The 21,746-nt window shown below is 38.0% G+C and overlaps 1 protein-coding gene across 1 annotated transcript in view; it reads right to left on the minus strand.

The window, feature by feature from the left end:
- RFC1 (replication factor C subunit 1) overlaps positions 1-21,746 on the minus strand; it is an 80,565-nt gene that overhangs the window by 49,464 nt on the left and 9,355 nt on the right. Inside the window, 3 exon segments of the mRNA XM_047799312.1 lie at positions 8,257-8,379; positions 10,804-10,879; positions 16,517-16,645. Coding sequence (XP_047655268.1) covers positions 8,257-8,379; positions 10,804-10,879; positions 16,517-16,645 — 328 coding nt within the window.

Raw genomic sequence — 21,746 nt, forward strand, 5'->3', positions numbered from 1 at the left:
GAATGTGCTATTTAGGTAATTTAAATTAATATTAATCTAAATATTCATCCTCAAAAATCTAAATTTAGTTTCCTTTCTAGTCTTGGTGCACACATCAGTGTTACTTTCTGAACAAGCATAATGAAAGAAATATACAGTTCTAAGTTTCCTCACTTTAAGGAAATTTTCTCTCAGTCACTCTAGGTTTCCCTGAAAACATCTAAGAAAAGTACTCTATCCTATACGAAGTCTATTCCTATTTATCTGGTACACAAAACTATGCGTCACTAAAAACCATCGCTAAAAATTAGCAGAAAGAATGTTAACAACTATACACCAACAAGTTTGACAATCTGGAAGAAATGGACAATTTTCTAGAATCTTACAGCCTGCCAAAACTGAATCAAGTAGAAACAGACCAATCACTAGAAATGAAATTGAAGAGGTCATAAAAACACTCCCTACAAATAAAAGTCCAGGACCAGATGGCTTCACAGGCGAAGTCTATCAAACATATAAAGAGGAATTGGTGCCCATCCTCCTTAAACTCTTTCAAAAGGTTGAAGAAGAAGGAATACTCCCAAAGACATTCTATGATGCCACCATCACCTCATTCCAAAACCAGACAGAGATACCACCAAAAAAGAAAACTATCACCCAATATCATTGATGAATATAGATGCAAAAATTCTCAACAAAATCTTAGCCAACCGAATCCAACAACATATCAAAAAAATTATACACCATGACCAGGTTGGGTTCATCCCAGGTTCACAAGGATGGTTCAACATACGCAAATCAATCAACATCATACACCACATTAACAAAAAAAAAAGTCAAAAATCATATGATCATCTCAATAGAAGCAGAAAAAGCATTTAACAAAGTCCAACATCCATTCATGATCAAGACCCTCACCAAAGTGGGTATAGAGGGAACATTCCTGAACATAATCAAAGCCATTTAGGATAAACCCACAGCAAATATAATACTCAATGGGAAAAAACTGAAAGCCTTCTCACTCAAATCTGGAACAAGACAGGGATGCCCACTCTCACCACTGCTCTTCAACATAGTTTTGGAAGTCCTAGCCACAGCAATTAGACAAACAAAAGAAATAAAAGGCATCCATATAGGAAGAGAAGAGATCAAACTGTCACTGTATGCAGATGACATGATACTATACATAGAAAACCCGAAGGACTCAACCCCAAAACTACTTGAACTGATTCATAAATTCAGCAAAGTAGCAGGATATAAGATGAACATTCAGAAGTCAGTTGCATTTCTGTATACCAGCAATGAAATATTAGAAAAGGAATACAAACATACGATACCTTTTAAAATTGCACCTCACAAAATCAAATACCTCGGAATACACCTGACCAAGGAGGTAAAGGACCTATATGCCGAGAACTATAAAACTTTAATGAAAGAAATCAAAGAAGATGTAAAGAAATGGAAAGATATTCCATGTTCCTGGATTGGAAAAATCAATACTGTAAAAATGGCCATACTACCCAAAGCAATCTACAGATTCAATGCAATCCCTATCAAATTACCCAGGACATTTTTCACAGAACTAGAACAAACAATCCAAACATTTATATGGAACCACAAAAGACCCAGAATCGCCAAAGCAATCCTGAGAAACAAAAACCAAGCAGGAGGCAGAACTCTCCCAGACTTCAAGAAATACTACAAAGTCACAGTCATCAAAACAGTGTGGTACTGGTATCAAAACAGACAGACAGACCAATGGGACAGAATAGAGAACCCGGAAATAAACCCTGACACCTATGGTCAATTCATCTTTGACAAGGGAGGCAAGAACATCAAATGGGAAAAAGAAAGTCTCTTCAGCAAGCATTGCTGGGAAACCTGGACAGCTGCATGCAAAGCAATGAAACCAGAACACACCCTCACACCATGCACAAAAATAAACTCCAAATGGCTGAAAGACTTAAATATATGACAGGACACCATCAAACTCCTAGAAGAAAACATAGGCAAAACACTCTCTGACATCAACATCATGAATATTTTCTCAGGTCAGTCTCCCAAAGCAATCGAAATTAGAGCAAAAATAAACCCATGGGACCTCATCAAACTGAAAAGCTTTGGCACAGCAAAGGAAACCCAAAAGAAAACAAAAAGACAACTTACAGAATGGGAGAAAATAGTGTCAAATGATGCAACCGACAAGGGCTTAATCTCTAGAATATATAAACAACTTATACAACCCAACAGCAAAAAGCCAATCAATCAATGGAAAAATGGGCAAAAGACCTGAATAGACATTTCTCCAAAGAAGATATACAGATGGCCAGCAAACACATGAAAAAATGCTCAACATCGCTGGTTATAAGAGAAATGCAAATCAAAACTACCATGAGATATCACCTCACACCAGTCAGAATGGTCATCATTAATAAATCCACAAATAACAAGTGCTGGAGGGGCTGTGGAGAAAAGGGAACCCTCCTGCACTGTTGGTGGGAATGTCAACTGGTACAGCCACTATGGAGAACAGTTTGGAGATACCTTAGAAATCTATACATAGAACTTCCATATGACCCCGCAATCCCACTCTTGGGCATATATCCAGACAAAACTCTACTTAAAAGAGACACATGCACCCGCATGTTCATTGCAGCACTATTCACAATGGCCAGGACATGGAAACAACCCAAATGTCCATCGACAGAGGATTGGATTTGGAAGATGTGGTATATATACACAATGGAATACTACTCAGCCATAAAAAAGAATGACATCATGCCATTTGCGGCAACATGGATGGAACTAGAGAATCTCATACTGAGTAAATGAGCCAGAAAGACAAAGACAAATACCATATGATATCACTTATAACTGGAATCTAATATCCAGCACAAATGAACATCTCCTCAGAAAAGAAAATTATGGACTTGGAGAAAAGACTTGTGGCTGCCTGATGGGAGGGGGAGGGAGTGGGAGGGATTGGGAGCTTGGGCTTATCAGACACAACTTAGATTTACAAGGAGATCCTGCTGAATAGCATTGAGAACTTTGTCTAGATACTTACGTTGCAACAGAAGAAAGGGTGGGGGAAAAAATGTAATTGTAATGTACACATGTAGGATAACTTGATCCCCTTGCTGTACAGTGGGAAAATAAAATAAAAAAATAAATAAAAGTACTTTTTAAACTCTTAAAAAAAAAAAAAAAGAATGTTACATACACATTCCCAGTAATATTTCCTGCTACTATTCTCCCAAGTCATTGATATTACACCTGGAGAAGAGCACATTCCAATTTCTTCCCATTTAATGCCCCCAAAATAATTATAACTTCAAGAGCACTACCTGCCTCTGGAATTACGTGCTCAATTAAAATTACCAGTCACAAACAATTCTCAAAGGGAAAACCCCCATATTTTCAACCAAACAGCTCCTGATGAAACTGCATAGTAAAAGGTCATCTTTGCCAAACAAAACTCAAGGTCTCTCACTTCATTAAACAGCTAAAAGTAAATATATTTACCCAGTACACCAAGTATTTGGGTTTTTACCAACCTACAAGAATGTTTTACTACAGTCAATGGTTAGCTATGAAGATACTTATAAGCAATTTTTTTCCTTTTACTGTAATTTGGGAAACTAATGTAGTTAAGTACTTGAAAAATCAATAAGAAACAGAAGATATATTTAATCAAATAAAATGATAAAAAAAAGTGTCATGGAGCTAAATGGTGAGTCTAAAGATCTGTCTCATAATATAGCCTAAAGAATTGTACAATATACAAACAAAAGCATCTGAAGTAGGTTATTTTCTAAATTAAGATTATTTCCTAAATATGTTTCTCATTGTTCATAAGGCACTGTGCAACTGGAATAAAATGCAAGACATTTTAAAAAAGTAAAAAGAAACAGACGAAATTAATTTTAACACTACACTGCATTTATCCCAGCATACTCAAATTATTATTTCAACATGTAACAATGTTAAAATCATTAATAAGATAATTTATCTTTTTTCTGAACTAAGTCTTTGAAATCTGTACTTCATACATACAACATTCTCAATCCAAGTTAATCACATTTCAAATGCTCAATAGTCACGGGTAGTAATTCCCATACTGAGAGTATCTATAACGTAAGTTGGCCAAATACAATTTCTAAATTTCTAAAGCATAGTTATATAATCAAAAAAAGCCCTAAGTATTTAAGCAAAAGCAAAATGTCTTTAGCATAGTCTTTAAAGGCAGCTGTACCTATACAATAACATCAAAATAGAAGAATAATAAATAACACTTACAGAGTATTTACTATGTGCCAGAGACCCTATTTTAACTGCCTTTCAAGCATTATCTCATTTGATCAACACAAAGACCACTGATGCAGGCATTAGTAATATCCCCATTTTATGAACAAGAAAACTAAGACACGAAGGTAAATGAAGGTTTAACCCAGGCAAGAGATTTAACTCAAGAGCGCATGTTCTTAAACACTACACGCTATACTGCTAAACAAAAAAAGAAAAAAAAAAGTTGGTTTATAAAAGATAAAATATGGAATAGTAAAGCAAAATTTTGGGGGAATCAACAGGGTTTTTTGTTGTTGCTGTTGTTCTTGTTTTTAAAGTATAGTTGAGTTATAATGTTGTGCCAATGTTTTTAAAACTGAATCATGTCATATAATCTTTTCCATAAGAAGTTCCAATCTCAAAAAAAGACCCACAATTTTTAGATCAGAATTTTTATTTGTAAACAATTATTACCAAAGATATTTTATTTAACCTTATATCAGTAACATATTTAGAAGGTGAATGTATATTCATAACCAACATTGAAAAATTGTAGTTTTATCTTAAAAAAAATAAAAGAACTATTAATTCTTTTTAATTATCAAGAATTTCCAATTAGTTTATTAATTTTAAGCTGCAGTTTTTTTGAAACTCATATTTCTGATTTTATTACGCTAATTTTATTGCAGACTTCTTTCTAATAATCCCACTGTTTTTTTATGTAGGGAAGGAAAGGGGCTTATCTTCCTCCCATTCAAAAGTAAGAAAAGATTAAACAAGAAGATAGCAGCTTCTTCCCTAAATCTCAATTCCAAGAAAAAACAGAATGTAACACTGAACATCCTATTAGAGAGGTATACTGTACCCCAATATTTTTTGCTACAAGAGGACAACATTCACTTTCACATGTACATACCCTTGGCAGAATAAAACATTGCCTAACATTCATAAAAATATCAAATAAAATGCTGGTAATCTCTTCAGAAAATAACACTCTAAAAACCCGGTCTGAAATAAACGGTCCCATGTTAAAGAAAATCTATGATCAGAGCTTAAATTGTTTGACCCTTCTGTGTATCTAAAAATCACAAGATAACGATAGCCTTGATCCACAGTTGAAGGTCACAGCTGTCTGCACACTAACTGATGTTTTCAGGGTGTCACCAGAGAGCCTGATCACACCACCTTCAGTTACATAATAAACCTATCACCATACTGTTTCTAGTATCCCTCCCACATATTCAAACCTTGACAAAGGTGGCCAGATCTTTAAATGGAAGAGTGATATTTGCACAACATGCCTGAGCAGGTATTTAGCAACAAAACAGAAAGGTTCAAGAGTCAATATGCCACATGCCATAATGAAGAAGTAATTCAGCTTACAAGAAATTTTACAGAAAATACGCTCATGTCACATATTTTGTCTCAAATCATCTGTCTGAACAACTTTATCAAATATGTAAATGTTTCAGAGATCCTACAAAGCTTATCTGCAAGCTTCCTTCGTTTTTGTTTTCCTTATGATTGCCTATTATTTATACGTTTCGGGCACTGCATCTGGCCCTTTCATACATCATTCCACTAAGCTTCCCAACTAGCCTATTCAATTAGTGTTTCTGCTTTTATAGCAAAGAAAACAGACTCAATGACCTTTTAGCCCAGGCACCCAGCTATTAGTTGGGAACCAAGGATGTACCCTCCAGGCAGGGTTTCTGACCTTCCAATCTCAGGTTCCTTCTCCAACACATGGACGTTTTCTGTTTCATTCCCTATTTACTGACCAGTTAATCTACCATGAGTACTTTCACACTCTCAAGTAACAGATAATATATGCAAGCAAGTTCCAGTAGCATTAAAACATTAAAGGTGAATTCTATGGTATGTGATTTATATCTCAATAAAGCAGTTATTGAAAAAAAGTTTTAAGCATGCTAATACTATCCATTATTCTAATAGTAGACCATAGATAGCATGGCTGAATGAAGCCCACGGGTAATCCAAAACCTAATCTTTAACTCAACTCCCAAAATGTTTATAGATCAGCCCCTTATACTGCTGACTTTTTAAGATTCTTATTGCTTCACTCCTACATTACTATAAATGCCTCAACCTCCCTAATTATGGTTTTTCTGTTCTCCTTCCCACCCTAAATACTAGCCATCTAGCAATCACTCTTAAATACTATTTTCCTCCTCCTATAAAACTGTTCACTTTAACGATTCCCTTTTCCCTGCTATGTTAAACTAAATTCCTCTGCCTAGCTTTCAAAGTCTTTCCTAAGCTGGTTTCACCTACCTGGCGTTACTCCTCATCATGTGGGCAAGCAATCTCTTTGGTGTCCTGCAAACACATCTAGCTTTGCCCTAGACGCTGTGTCTTAAATAATCCCATCCTATTAATCTGACATGTTCTATCCCTCCATCACCTGCTCATCCTTCAAGAGTCAGTTCGGATCTTGGCCTCCCCATCAAGTCCTCTCCCTGACTATTGCATACCGTAGCCTCAGGCAATTCCTACAGTATTTACGCATCTTTAGTCATCTTTGTCTCCCTAGCACCTAGTACCTAGGACAGGAAAGACAATAAATGCTGTTGAAGGTAAGTTGTAACATGCTGTGCCAAAATAATTATGGCATTTTTACCCTGTCTTTTCAAACCAGGTGGGTTCACTTCACTAGCAAGACAAGTAGCAGAGTTCTAAAAATAATGATGTCAGAGGTTTTCCTCAAGATGAATAAACCAGTGAGGTATCAGATGCTCTCGTGACCCCTTCAAGCATTTCTATATAGGCACTGATTCAATAGGCTCTGTAAATTTGAAGAGGTTCTCCTCTAGGAATTTACAAAGCTAAACTCAAAACGACTTCACAGTGAACCTAAGTTTCTTTTCCCCAAGATGACAACATAATTCAGGGATCCTCACCATAAAAGAAAACAATCTATGAAACGATGCATACTATGAAATTTTAAGATTAGTGTACGTTTCTAAACACCTTCTGCTTTCTGAGCACTCAAAACAGATCAAATTAATGTAAGTACAAGAACAATTTTTTTTTAAAGCCAATGCTAAAATCATATCACCAGAGAATATAAATAATTCAGGCCACATCTGTACTACATTATACACTACAAGTAAGAATAATCATTACATACTTAGATCATCATGACTTTTAAAAGACATTAAAAAGTTTTAAAGCAACCCGATAACATTTTAATACATAATTCATATGATTCAACATAGAACACTTTATTTCAATTTTTTCTTTTTAGGGCCGCACCCGCAGCATATAGAGGTTCCCAGGCTAGAGTGGAATCAGAGCCACAGCTGCCATCCTATGCCAAGCCACAGCAACACCAGATCCAAACCGAATCTTCAACCTACACTGCAGCTTGCTGCAACAATGGACCCTAAACCCACTGAGCAAGGCCAGGGATTGAACCCATATCCTCACGAACACTTTGTCGGGTTCTTAAACCGCTGAACCACAACAGGAACTCCAAGAGCACTTTAAAAAAATTCCAAGAGCCAGAGTTCCCATTGTAGTACAGAGGAAACAAATCCAACTAGGAACCATGAGGTTCCAGGTTCGATCCCTGGCCTCGCTCAGTGGGTTAAGGACCTGGCGTTGCCGTAAGCTGTAATGTAGGTTGCGACACAGCTCAGATCTGATGTTGCTGTGGCTGTGGTGTAGGCCGGCGGCTGTAGTTCCAATTGGACCCCTAGCCTGGGAATCTCCATATGCCACCCGTATGGCACTAAAAAAAAAAAAAAAAAAAAAATTCCAAGAGCCAATTCCCCTGTATTTGGCCCTTAACCCACAAAAAATATCAAAGATAATTACAGCCTATGCTGGTTAATAAATTCAAAAAAGCAAAAAAGGCAAGAGAAATTCAGTTCAAAGTAAAGCAGGTACATTTAGATACCAATGAGAAACTCAAGAACATAACACACTACCTCTCTTTAAAACAATAAACAAATTCAATACCCTTACCTGTTTCTGAAATGTAAGTAACAGGATCCTGGTGTCGAATTTTAGCAGGTTTAGAAGACAGTGACAATTTTTCTGGTCGCTTTCTGGTGTTTTTCACCTGCACTGTCTCCTCTGATTCTGAATCTGAAAATGAGAAGAAAATAAACAAAACTCTGAAAAGAAATAGTATGTTTTTAAAGTGGTTATTGTTAACCAATTCCTCAAGACCCTTTTCAAGACAAATCTCTTTTATAAATTTTCATAGGTTACTTAGTTAAGCCTTTGTATTTCTTCCCTATTGCCGCTCTAACAAATCACCATAAACTTAGTGGCTTAAAAAATACAAATGTATTATCTCACAGTTCTGGAGGTTAGAAAGCCAATTTGGGTCTCACTAGGCTAAAATCAGGCATCAGGATGGCTGTGATCCTTTCTGGACACTCTAGAGAAGAATCCATTTCCCTGCCTTTTTCAGTTTCTAAATATTGCCAGCATTCCTTAGCTCATGGCCCCTCTCTCTCCATCCTCAAAGCCTGCAACAGGAAGAGTCCTTCTCATGCTGCCATCTCTCTGGTTCTCTGATCTAATTCTATAGTCAATCTTGCTCTAAATCTCTTCTTCCACCTCCCTCTTCCTTGTGACTTCAGATATCTGATTATCAACCTTAATGTCACCTAAAATTTTACTTTCCTTTTGCCATGTGACCTAACATATTCACAGGTTCTAGTAACTAGGCTGTGGACACCTGTGGGGGCCATTATTCAGTCTACCACAATCTAATCACTCAGAGCACTACATATAAATCAAGTCAAAGTGTAAGTACCCAGTATATATGCCTGGTACGAAATAGAAGTTTCACAAACTTAAGCACCCTTCCTCTTTCTCTCACCATGCATTTGTGAATCCTGTCTTATACTGTTCCAAAACATATTAAACAATTAAGTTTCTAGTTGTGCAAAAGATGGAAACTCCTGGGGAATGGGAATATGTCCATATTTCAAATTCCTTACAAGATACAGCAGTAAAAGACTCACAATAAACACTCCAGTACTTTTAGAATTAAGTCAAAACCTTTGCTATTACTCAAAATTCTGACAATCTATAAAAGTTCCCTTAGGTTATATTTTTAAGAATTCATATTAGATAGGTCTTCTCCAAAAAAGGCAAAACCTAAAACTTTCTGAGTTCTACCATTATTTTAACAAAGCATAAAAAGCAGGAATAAAAATAAAGTTCCCCAGCTCAAAAGTACAGTTAACCTTTGAACCTTTTGTTATTCTTTTTTTTTTTTCTTTTTTAGAGCTGCACCCTCAGCATATGGAGGTTCCCAGGCTAGGGGGTCCAATCGGAGCTGTAGCCGATGGCCTTCGCCAGAGCCACAGCAACGCCAGATCCAAGCTGCCTCTGTGATCTACACCACAGCCCACGGCAACACCGGATCCTTAACCCACTGAGCAAGGCCATTGATCGAACCTGCCACCTCACAGTTCCTAGTGGGATTCGTTTCCACTGTGCCACCACGGGAACTCCAAGCTTTGAACATTTTTTATGTTATAATATTACATAAATATATTGGAAAATTTTTGGACATCTGCAACAATTTGAAAAAACTCATAGGAATTCCCTTGTGACTCCGTGGGTCAAGGATACAGTGTTGTTACTGTTGTGGCTCTGGTTACAACCTGTGGCACAGGGATTTGATTCCTGGCCCTGGAGCTTCTGCATGCCATAAATAGGATCAAAAAAAGGAAAGAAAGAAAAAACTCAGAAAAACCACATAACCTAGAAATATAAAAAAAAAAATAAGGTATGTTACAAATGCATAAAATATATGTAAATACTAGTCTATCCTTATATAGATATAGGTGATATTTAATATGAAATTAATGTGGTAGAGTTCTGTTTTACAACTTTGCTTTCAGAGAATTATATTACCATACAGTATGCCTCTCTAACTAGAGAAACTACGTATCAGCCTATCATCACAGGTAAATGGTTTTTTTAAAATGTAACAATCTTTCTAATACTGTATTATGAATATGACTATAATACTCTATGTAGAAAAAACTTTACAACAGATTCAATCATTAGTGTATAGGCTAGGCTATCATGAATCATACTAGGCTACATAAAACAATCATATTGCTGCTTCATTATCGATACATGAATCATTATACTTGTAAATAAATATGAATTTCTTTTTCACATTATCTTTTCATTTCTGATATCTAGTATTAGTAATACATATAACTCTACAGTGTTTTGTATCTTATCAGACAAAATTAAGATAAGTACTGAGAGGTAATTCATCTCAGACAACATAAACTTGGCAGTATCAGTTAAGTACAGTAAATGTATATTCCTTTAGATTATCTTAATAACTTTTTTCTCTAGCTTTATTGTAAGAATACAGTATATAATACATATAACATGTAAAACAGGTGTTAATTAACTGTTTATGTTATTGGCAAGGCTTATGAACAGTAGGCTATTAGTACTTAAGAGAACACTGTTCTAATAGATAGAAAATAATTCTTTAACTTTAAAGCTCCTCAAAAGAAATATTACCTGAATCATAGATGATTCTCTTTTTTTTGCTTGGTTGCTTCTGTTGGAAGTCATCGTCCTTACAAGAACTATTTACCTATAAACATCACAGTATAATGAGAACACAAAGAAGTCCATATAACTTAGCTGCTTTTTCCCCATTAGATTTGGGCTCAATAGTTCACAACTAGGAGTTCCCGTCATGGCGCAGTGGTTAACGAATCCAACTAGGAACCATGAGGTTGCGGGTTTGATTCCTGGCCTTGCTCAGTGGGTTAAGGATCTGGCATTGCTGTGAGCTGTGGTGTAGGTCACAGACGAGGCTCGGATCCCACATTGCTGTGGCTCTGGCATAGGTTGGTGGCTACAACTCTGATTAGACCCTTAGCCTGCGAACCTCCATATGCCATGGGAGTGGCCCAACAAAAGGCAAAAAGACAATAAATAAATAAATAAATAAATAAAAATAGTTCACAACTAGAGAAATGCTAGCCCCAGAAAACATTTTTCTTTGTCCTAACTGGGGTGGGGGTATTACTAGCAATGTAATAAATATGCTAAGAAATATTCTCCAAAGCACAGGACAGTCTTCCACAATTAAGAATTACCCAGCCCCAGAGTTCCCATTGTGGCTCAGTGGTTAGCAAACCAGACTAGCATCTATAAGGACACGGGTTCAATCCCTGGCCTCGCTCAGTCGCTTAAAGATCCAGTGTTGCCGTGAGCTGTGGTGTATGTTGCCGATGTGACTCGGTTCTTGAGTTGCTGTGGCTGTGGCACAGGCCAGCAGCTACAGCTCCAACTGGACCCCTAGCCTGGGAACCTCCATATGCCACAAGTGCGGCCCGAAAAAGACAAAAAGACGGAAAAAAAAAAAAAAAAAGAATTACCCAGCCCCAAATATTAATAATGCCCTAATTAGGCTACAGAACAGACCATACCCATCATCAAAAAGATAAGAGATAACAGGAGTTCCCGTCGTGGCGCAGTGGTTAACGAATCCGACTAGGAACCATGACGTTGCGGGTTCGGTCCCTGCCCTTGCTCAGTAGGTTAACGATCCGGCGTTGCCGTGAGCTGTGGTGTAGGTTGCAGACGCGGCTCAGATCCCGAGTTGCTGTGGTATAGGCCAGTGGCTACAGCTCCGATTTGACCCCTAGCCTGGGAACCTCCATATGCCCGCGGGAGCGGCCCAAGAAATAGCAACAACAACAACAACAAAAAAAAAACAAAAAACAAAAAAAGATAAGAGATAACATGCTGGTACAGATGTGAAGAAAAGGGAACACTTGTGCACTGTTGGTGGGATTGTAAATTAGTACAGTCACTTGGAAAAAAGTATGGAGATTCCTAAAAAAAGTTAAAAACAGAACTACCATGTGACCCAGAAATTCCACTTTTGAGAATATACCCACAGGAAACCAAAACACTAACCTGAAAAAACATCTGCACCCACATGTCCATAGCAGTTATCATTTACAATAGCCAATACATGAAAACAAACGAAGTATCCATCGATGGATGAATGGATAAAGTTGTTTACACACACACAAACACACACATATATGGATATTATTCAGCTATAAAAAATGAGACTATCCTACCATTTGTAATAACATAGATGTGGATGGACCCTGAAGGCATATTACTATGTGAAATAAATCAGACAAATAAATTATACAATTCCACTTGTATGCGGAATTAAAAAAACAACAGCAATAAATACATAGAAAAAGAGATCTGTGGTTACCAGAGGCAGGGAGTAGAGGAAAGAGGAACTGGAGGAAGGTGGTGAAAAGGTACAAACTCCCAGTTAGAAGATAAATAAGTGCTAGGGATGTAATCTACAATATGACTATAGTTGCTATAGGAAAGTTAAGAGAGTAGATCCTAAAGAGTTCTTATCACACAGAAAAGCTTTTTCTTCCTTCGCTTCTTATTGTATCTATATGAGGTGATGGATACTAATTAAATCCACTGTGATAATCATTTCATAAAATATGTAAACACACTTCAAACTTACATAGTGACATATGTCAATTACTTCTCAAGAAAACTGGGGAGGGGGATAAACCAGGTAACAGTTGCATCAGATGGGAAAGAAAGAACTGTACAAAAAGCTGTATTATTCAGCTCCACTTTCAACACTCACCTATATATAACAAAGAGTAAAACGATGTCAGATATTACAAGGCAAGTGTTTCCTGAAAACGATAGACAGAGACAGAAATAAAAGTGCTAAGTTATGGGCCTACTACTACTCAATGCCTGGTGCAAAACTAAATAAAACCAAGGCAAAAAGTATTCATAGTTCTATTTTAGTTATATGTCACATTTCTAACATAGTCGTAAGATGCTACTAATATTTTGTAGCCAGACATAACATTTCTAGCACATTCAAATTTTCCCAAAAAGAATCAAGAAAGTAAAAAAATGACTATAATCAATTATGGTTTCTATCCATTAAAATAAAGCTTCAAAAACATAAGCACGATGAACTAGATTAGAAAATATGAGATGAATTAACCATTACAATTCAAATAAACCACTAGACTAGAGGACAGAGTTAGAAACAAAACAATAGATATTTCATTAAACACGATCAAACAATTTGCCTGGCTGGTGTTGGAGATTTGCTTGGTACCTGTCACCCCTTTCTTCCTTCTGATTTCTTCCTTTTGAAATGGGAATGTGTATCCTATGCCTGCCTTACCATTATATTTTGGAAGCACATACTCGGTCTGGTTTCACAGGTTCACAGCTAGACAAGAATTTTGTTTCAGGATGCATCATACCTCAGATCTCACCCATATCTGATTTAGATGAGCCTCTGGACTTCAGAACTGATGATGCAACGAGTTAAGACTTTATGGGGCTTTAGAATGAAATGAGTGTATTTTGCACACAAAAAGGAGGTGAATTTGGGGGGCAATGGCAGAATGATATGAAATGCTTGTATCCCCCCAAAATTCCTATGTTGAATCCCTAACAGCTGGTATGGCTCTGTTTAGAAATGGAGTCTCTAAGGAGGTAATTAACATTAAATGAAGTCATAGAGTGGAGCTCTGATCTGACAAGGTGGCATCCTTATAAGATGTGATACCAGGAGTTCCCGTCGTGGCGCAGTGGTTAACGAATCCGACTAGGAACCATGAGGTTGCGGGTTTGATTCCTGGCCTTGCTCAGTGGGTTAACGATCCGGCGTTGCTGTGAGCTGTGGTGTAGGTTGCAGACGCGGCTCGGATCCCGAGTTGCTGTGGCTCTGGCATAGGCCGGTGGCTGCAGCTCCGATTCGACCCCTAGCCTGGGAACCTCCATATGCCACGGGAGCAGCCCAAGAAATAGCAACAACAACAACAACAACAACAACAAACAGATGTGATACCAGAGAGTTCACTTGTTCACACTCATATGCACACAACTCACTCTCTCAACCTCTCTCTCTCCCCATGTGCTCACACCAAGGAAAGGCTATGTGAAGACTCAGCAAGAAAGTAGTCATCTATGAGCTGGAAAGAACACTCAATAGAAACTGAATTGGCTGGAACCTTAATCATACACTTCCAGATTCCAGAACTGTAAGAAAATACATTTCTGTTGTTTAAGTCAGTCAGGCTATGATACTTTATGGTAGCCCAAGTTGACTAATACATGAACCATACACTCAAGATAAAAAGCACTTAAGGAGTTCCTGTCGTGGCGCAACAGCAGCAAATCCAACTAGTATTCATGAGGATGTGGGTTCGATCTCTGATTAACTCAGTGGGTTAAGGAACTGGTGTTGCTGCAGCTGTGGTGTAGGCTGGCAGCTACAGCTCCAATTCAACCCCTAGCCAGGGAACTTCCATATGCCGAAGGTGTGGCTCTAAAAAAAAAATGATTAAAAAAAAAAAAGAAAAAAGCACTGAATTGAGAAGCTGCTATTGTGGCTCAGTGGAAGCAAACCCAACTAGTATCCATGAGGACTCAGGTTCGATCCCTGGTCTCTCAGTGGGTTGAAGGATCCAGCATTACCATGTAGGTTGCAGATGTAGCTCATATCTGGCATTGCTGTGGATGTGGCCTAGACCACCTGCTACAGCTCTGATTCCACCCCTAGCCTGGGAACTCCTATATGCCGTGGGCGTGGCCCTAAAAAGCAAAAAAAAAAAGTACTTAATTGAGACCAAGAAACTAGGAAACCCTAAACAGTATAAGCACAAGAAAAGCACACCCAGGTACACCACAGGCAAAGCTAAAACCCAAAGACAAGATCTTTTAAAGCAGCATGAGAAAAATAATACATAACCTACAAGAGAAGCAATATAAATACCTGCTAACATCTCACCAGAAAAATGGAGGCCAAAAAAACAGTGAAATGTCTTTAAAAGTGCTGAAATATAAAAAATGTTAATCAAAAACTCTATATCAAGCAAAAATATCCTTCAAGAATGTAAGCAAAATAGGCGTTCCCATCATGGCTCCACAATTAACGAACCCGACTAGTATCCATGAGGATGAGGGTTCAATCCCTGGCCTTGCTCAGTGGGCTAAGGATTTGGCCTTGCCATGAGCTGTGGTGTAGGTCGAAGATGTGTCTCGGATCTAGTGCTGCTGTGGCCATGGCATAGGCCAATTGCTGCAGCTCCAATAAGACCCTAGCCTGGGAATTTCCATATGCCATGGGTGGGGCCCTCAAAAGACAAAAAAAAAAGAATGTAAGCCAAATGATGACATTTTTAGATAAACAAAAACAGGATTTATTGCCAACTTAAAAGAAATGATAAAGAAAATTCTTCAAGTTTAACGAAAATATTAGATGGAAATTCAGAACTTCAATGAGAAATGAAAAGCACCAGAAATGGGAAATACATGGTTTAAATACAAAAGATCAATTTTTTCTCTCTTAATTTCTTTAAAATAATGTCAGTTTAAAACAATAATTACACTAAATGTGGGGTATTAACATGTGTAGATATAATATACAGCCCAATCAGGGCATAAAAGGATGGGATAATGGTAAATAGACTTGTAGAGTTGCAAAATTCTTACATTTAACACAAAGTGGAACAATATTAATTCAGATACACTACTGCAGCCATTGCTGGTTTTCCATGACACTGTATCTTACCTCCTCTGAAGCCCAAAGAGGACAAGAGAAATAAAGCTTTCCTCCATCAAAATTCTGATACCATTCACCTGAAGCTCATGTCTTCATGAGCAAACTTGGGTCTTAAAACACAAAGTTATAACAACTAAAAAGGGTTCTGGAGTTCCCGTCGTGACGCAGTGAAAACAAATCCGGACTAGGAACCATGAGGTTGTGGGTTCGATCCCTGGCCTCACTCAGTGGGTTACAGACCCGGCACTGCCGTGAGCCGCGGTGTAGGTCGCACATGCAGCTCGGATCTGGCGTTGCTGTAGCTTTGGCATAGGCTGGCGGCTACAGCTTCAATTAGACCTCTAGCCTGGGAACTTCCATATGTTGCAGGTTCGGCCCTAAAAAAAAAAGATCAAAAGACAAAAATAAATAAATTAATTAATTAATTAAAAGGGTTCTATGTCAACTTAAGGAAAACACAAAGCTATGAATGCAAAAGGCTATATTAACTATAAATAAGTAATACTTTTTTATTACTTTCTTTTTCCTCTGCTAAATGAACTGTTATCCTTTATTTACTCAAGACTCCCAAGATATCCAATTTTGGAAGTGAGTTTATTTCATACAATTCAATACTGTATCTGGAAAACTGACCTTGATTTCCTTTATTCCTTTCTTTGTTTTTAAAGTTTCTTCAGCAGACTTTGATTTCTCATTCTTCTTTACTGTTTCACTTACAAGTTTCTTTCCACTTGGTACAACCCCAAAGAATTTCCGAATATCCTACAAGCAAGAAAGGAGATTCATAAACAGACATCGACTGCATAAAATTCTAGTTTCGATTATAAAAAGAAACAACTCTACATATACACACTGGTTTACCCTCAGTAATTTTTATTATAGTATAGTTGATTTAGTGTTTGTCAATTTCTGCTATACGGCACAGTGATCCAGTCATACATGGGTATACATTCTTTCTCTCATACTATCTTCCATCACACAGTAATTTCTTCATAATGAGACAGTTCCAGGCATGCAACAGAATTCTTTTTATAGGCAAAAGTTAACTCATAAAATTACCTGAGTTAAAAACAATGTGCCTAATGAAAAGCAGTATAATCCCCTACCCCATTAGATTTTAGCTTCGAAGAAACTGTGGTGTAGGGAAAAGGAATAAGAATGAGAAATCCCGGAGTTTGCGTGGTGGTGCAGTAGTTAATGAATCCGACTAGGAACCATGAGGTTGCTGGTTTGATCCCTGGCCTCTCGAAGTGGGTTAAGGATCCGGCGTTGCCGTGAGCTGTGGTGTAGGTTGCAGATGCGGCTCGGATCCTGTGTTGCTGTGGCTGTGGTGTAGGGCCGGCGGCTACAGCTCCGATTCGACCCCTAGCCTGGGAACCTCCATATGCTGCATGAGCAGCCCAAGAAAAAGGCAAAAAGATGAAAAAAAAAAAATGAGAAATCCCTAGCATGAATCTCTGCTCTAGTGCTTTCTAGCTGTGTGATCTTGAGCAAGTAATCTGTTTTCTCGTGTGTAAAGTGAGACTAACACTTTATGAGGATTAATTATACAACTATCACTATTTTGGCTCAGTAAAAACTTTACCATCCCCCCTCATTTACGAGCCATTATCCCTTCATGTCTCTGAAACATCTCCATTTACAGTTATCCCTGCTCATAGGCAAGAATTTAAGGAACACAGGAATAGTGAGAATTTAGGGATCTGAATTCCAAAGAACTGGGTTCAAGAGTCAATTGTACCAGGAGTTCCCATTGTGACTCACTGGAAACAAACCCAACCAGTATTCATGAGGATAAGACACAGGTCCAATCCCTGGCTCTGCTCAGTGGGTTAAGGATCCAGCACTGCCATGAGCTGTGGTGTAGGTCGAAGAAGCAGCTCAGATCCTGAGTTGCTATGGCTGTGGTGTAGGCCAGCAGCTGCAGTTCCAATTAAACCCCTAGCCTGGGAATGTCCATATGCCATACGTGGGCCCTAAAGAGCAAAAAAAAAAAAAAAAAAAAAAAGAGCCAACTGGACCGTTTTCCCTATTCCTATCCTTAATGGTTGTAATTCTGAGTTTTCAATCCTTTCTACCTGTTCCAACCTACCTCTCTATTGTAGTGAGGAATACAACTATTAAAAGTACTTTGTGAGGGAGTTCCCATTGTGTCGCAGTGGAAACAAATCCAACTAGGAACCATGAGGTTGTGGGTTCGACCCCTGGCCTCACTCAGTGGGTTACAGACCCGGCATTGCCATGAGCTGTGGTATAGGTTGCAGACATAGCTCAGATCCAGCGTTGCTGTGACTGTGGTGTAGGCTGGCAGCTGATTCACCCCCTACCCTGAGAAATTCCATATGCTGCAGGTACAGCCCTAAAAAGACAAAGGATTTAAAAAAAAAAAAAAAAGTACTTTGTGAAATGTAAGAAAGTTAACAATTTTTTTCTAGATCCTTGCAGTAAATTGTCATACTCTTGAAACGTCAAAAATCCCAAACAAGACTGTTATGCAAACACACACATGCACACGCAGCTTTGTGGTTAAGCCAATAAACAAAACAGATAAATGATGTACAGACACGTTCATTTCTTTCAACGGTTCAGCCTTCCTTGGTTTTATGCTCTCTTTTATAAGTTTCTTAATATAGAAAAGTCACAAATCCATCCTAATAAAATCTAAAACTATTGTTTGCAGAATGGATACCTCAGCTTTGAAAGTGAGACATTTGTGTCAGGTGCTAAAGAAAAGACAGATGATAAAGAAAGCCAGAAAGCCACAGTCTTCCATATAATTTGCAAAGAATTGAGTTTGAGGCTGACAACTACTTACTTTATTGCTTCTGGAGGAAATGAGAGTTTCACATTGGAGTTTCACTTTTGAAATTACCAAATGAATCTTCATTCAAACAGTAGTGATTTTTTTAAACATACATAAACACACACACGGAATACACACACACCATGAAAATATCAAAACTGAAATTTTTTTTTTGGCCTTTTTTTTTTCTTTTTTTTAAGGGCTGCACCCACGGCAGATGGAAGTTCCCAGGCTAGAGATTGAATCAGAGCTATAGCTGCTGGCCTACACCACAGCCACTCAGGATCCGAGTCACATCTCCAACCTACACCACAGCTCACGGCAACACCGGATTCCAGACCCACTGAGCGAGGCCAGGGATCGAACCCGCATCCTCATGGATACCAGTCTGTTTCTGTTGTCCCACAAGAGGAACTCCCCAACAGTGAATATTAATAATTAAGTTACAGTTAGTGGTGGTTTTCCATCTATATTAGAACCACGAATGCTTAAAACCACAAAGAAAAGACATCATTTAGGAAATGGAATTGTTGCTAACATTGAGCCCTCTGTACCATACTGTCGATTCTCAGCATTGTTGCAAACTTTCTTTCCTAAGTAATTCTTCCTAATCGCAATCCCTTTCTTTTCCTTTCCCTTTTTTCTACTCTATTCTCCCACTCCCCATGCCCTTACACTCTGAAGGCAGCAGAACAATTCAATTACAGAATCCTCAGCTAACTCAGTAGATACTAAAAATCTAAATTTTGGAAAAGAATTTTCATATAGAATGAAAGTCATTCTACTCATATCTTTTTAGGGATTATCTCCAATATGAGCAGCCATCTAAGGTATAAACATCTAAGAGGCAAAGATCACCAATTTGGCCTTAATTAATAGTGTGACTTCACTCTTACTGTTCAATTAGTCTCCCTGTCTGGTGTTCCAGGTCTTCAAAGAATTCATAAAATGAAGAACAAGTCTAGGGACTAATCAAACTCCAAAATAATGGATCTAAACATCACTCTTACCTTCAGAGAATAACTCCTGCTAAGTATGTGGGTAGAAAAAGGAACAAATTTTTAAATTTACTTTTATAATCTTAGCAAATGGAAGTCTTTCCAAGCAGAACATCAAGGCTAGAAACTACTCATAAAAACAGACACATCTGACTACATAAAAATAAAAGATGCCATAAACAAAGTTAAACTAAAAGGAACTAACGTGAAAATATCTATGTCATATACAAAGGGCTCCTACAAATCAATAAAAAGATTACCCCAGTAGAAAAACAAAAGCCACCAGTAGGCAAATTATAAAAGAAATGTGGAGTTCCCATTGTGGCTCAGCAGTTAACAAACCCAACTAGTATCCATGAGGATATGCGGTCCATCCCTGGCCTTACTCAGTGAGTTAAGGATCCAGCATTGCTGTGAGCAGCTGTGTAGGTCACAGATGCAGCTGGGATGTGGCATTGCTGTGCTGTAACGAAGACTGGCAGCTGAAGCACCGATTGGACCCCTAGCCTAGGAACTTCCATATGCCATGGGTGCTGTCCTAAAAAAAAAAAAAAAAAAAGAAGAAAAAAAGAAAAAAACAAAGAAATGCAATTAACCAGCATAATAAAAGATGCTCAACTTCACAAATAATAATTAAAATTTGATTATTTTTCTCTGTTAAAAGATTGATAATGCCCAGATATGTCAAAGACGTGGGGAATTAGACGCTCACAGGCTACATTGCTAATTAAAGTAAAAATTGGTATAAACTTTCTAAGACAATCCAACAATATTTACCAAAATTTTAAATGTCAATAAAAATAAGTAAAAAATTAAAATTTTAAAAAAATTTTAATCTGCACACCCTATGTCTCAGTAATTTCATTTTTAAAATAAACGATAAAAGAAATAGTTTTATTTGGGGAAACCAAAGAGAGTAGTAATTAACTCTTATTTTCTTTTTCAATAGTTATTAAACAGGTCAATTCAAATAAAGCAAAAGATTTTAGCAAAAATCACACAAAAGTTAAAATAAATCTTAGCACAGACAGCTAATAAGTTTTTCACGCTTTTACTTACAGCTACTGTACATAGGTTTATCTCTCTTGCTGATTCTATGAAGTATTAAAGCACATAGAATGATTTATCTCCATTTTATAGAGAAGTTAAGTGGAATTAAGTCAAATACACAAAAGCTTTTTGTCAGTTTTGACACTTACTACCAGACATTTTGGATGAATTTCTTAAACTTCTCTAGCCCTTAGTTTCCTCATGATGCCCACCTGCCTCACAGGTTCATTTGGGGATCAGAGGTGGCACTCCGGAATGGAACCTGATCTTCTGACTCAAAATCCCTTTCATAGTTCTCCACTTGACCATGACTGCCCCCTCAGAGTTTTCCTGTAACTCTATGGATCTATGCAAAAGCAGCCATACCCCACAACAAGCAATGACCTTTCCCTTCTCATTATTCCTAATACATTTAACCCTTGTGTGATTACAGGCAGGCCCTGTGCCAGGGCCTTACGACACAAACAGGAAAATGCCCTCATGAAGCTACCTGGGAGACAAATTAGTATATAAAGAATCAAATGCAGGAGCTCCTGGGAGTTCCCGTCATGGCACAGCAGAAACGACTCCCACTAGGAACCATAAGGTTTTGGGTTCGATCCCTGGCCTCACTCAGTGGGTTAAGGATCCCAAGTTGCTGTGAGCTGTGGTATAGGTCACAGATGAGGCTTGGATCCAGTGTTGCTGTGGCTGTGGCACAGGCTGGCGGCTACAGCTCCAATTAGACCCCTAGCCTGGAAACCTCCATATGCCGAAAGTACAGCCTTTAAAAAAAAAAAAGACCAAAGACCAAAAAGAAAAAAACCCACAGGAGTTCCTGTTGTGGCTCAGCAGGTTAAGGACCCAAAAGTATCTCCGTGAGGATGTGGATTCAATCCCTGGCCTCACTGAGTAGGTTAAGGATCCAGTGTTGCCGCAAGCTGCAGCGTGGGTCTCAGATGCGGCTTGGATCCATGTGTTACTGTGGCTATGGCACAGGCCAACAGCTGCAGCTCTGATTAGGTCCCTAGCC

Source organism: Phacochoerus africanus, chromosome 10 (genome assembly GCF_016906955.1).
Source record: "Phacochoerus africanus isolate WHEZ1 chromosome 10, ROS_Pafr_v1, whole genome shotgun sequence".
Lineage (NCBI taxonomy): Eukaryota > Metazoa > Chordata > Mammalia > Artiodactyla > Suidae > Phacochoerus > Phacochoerus africanus.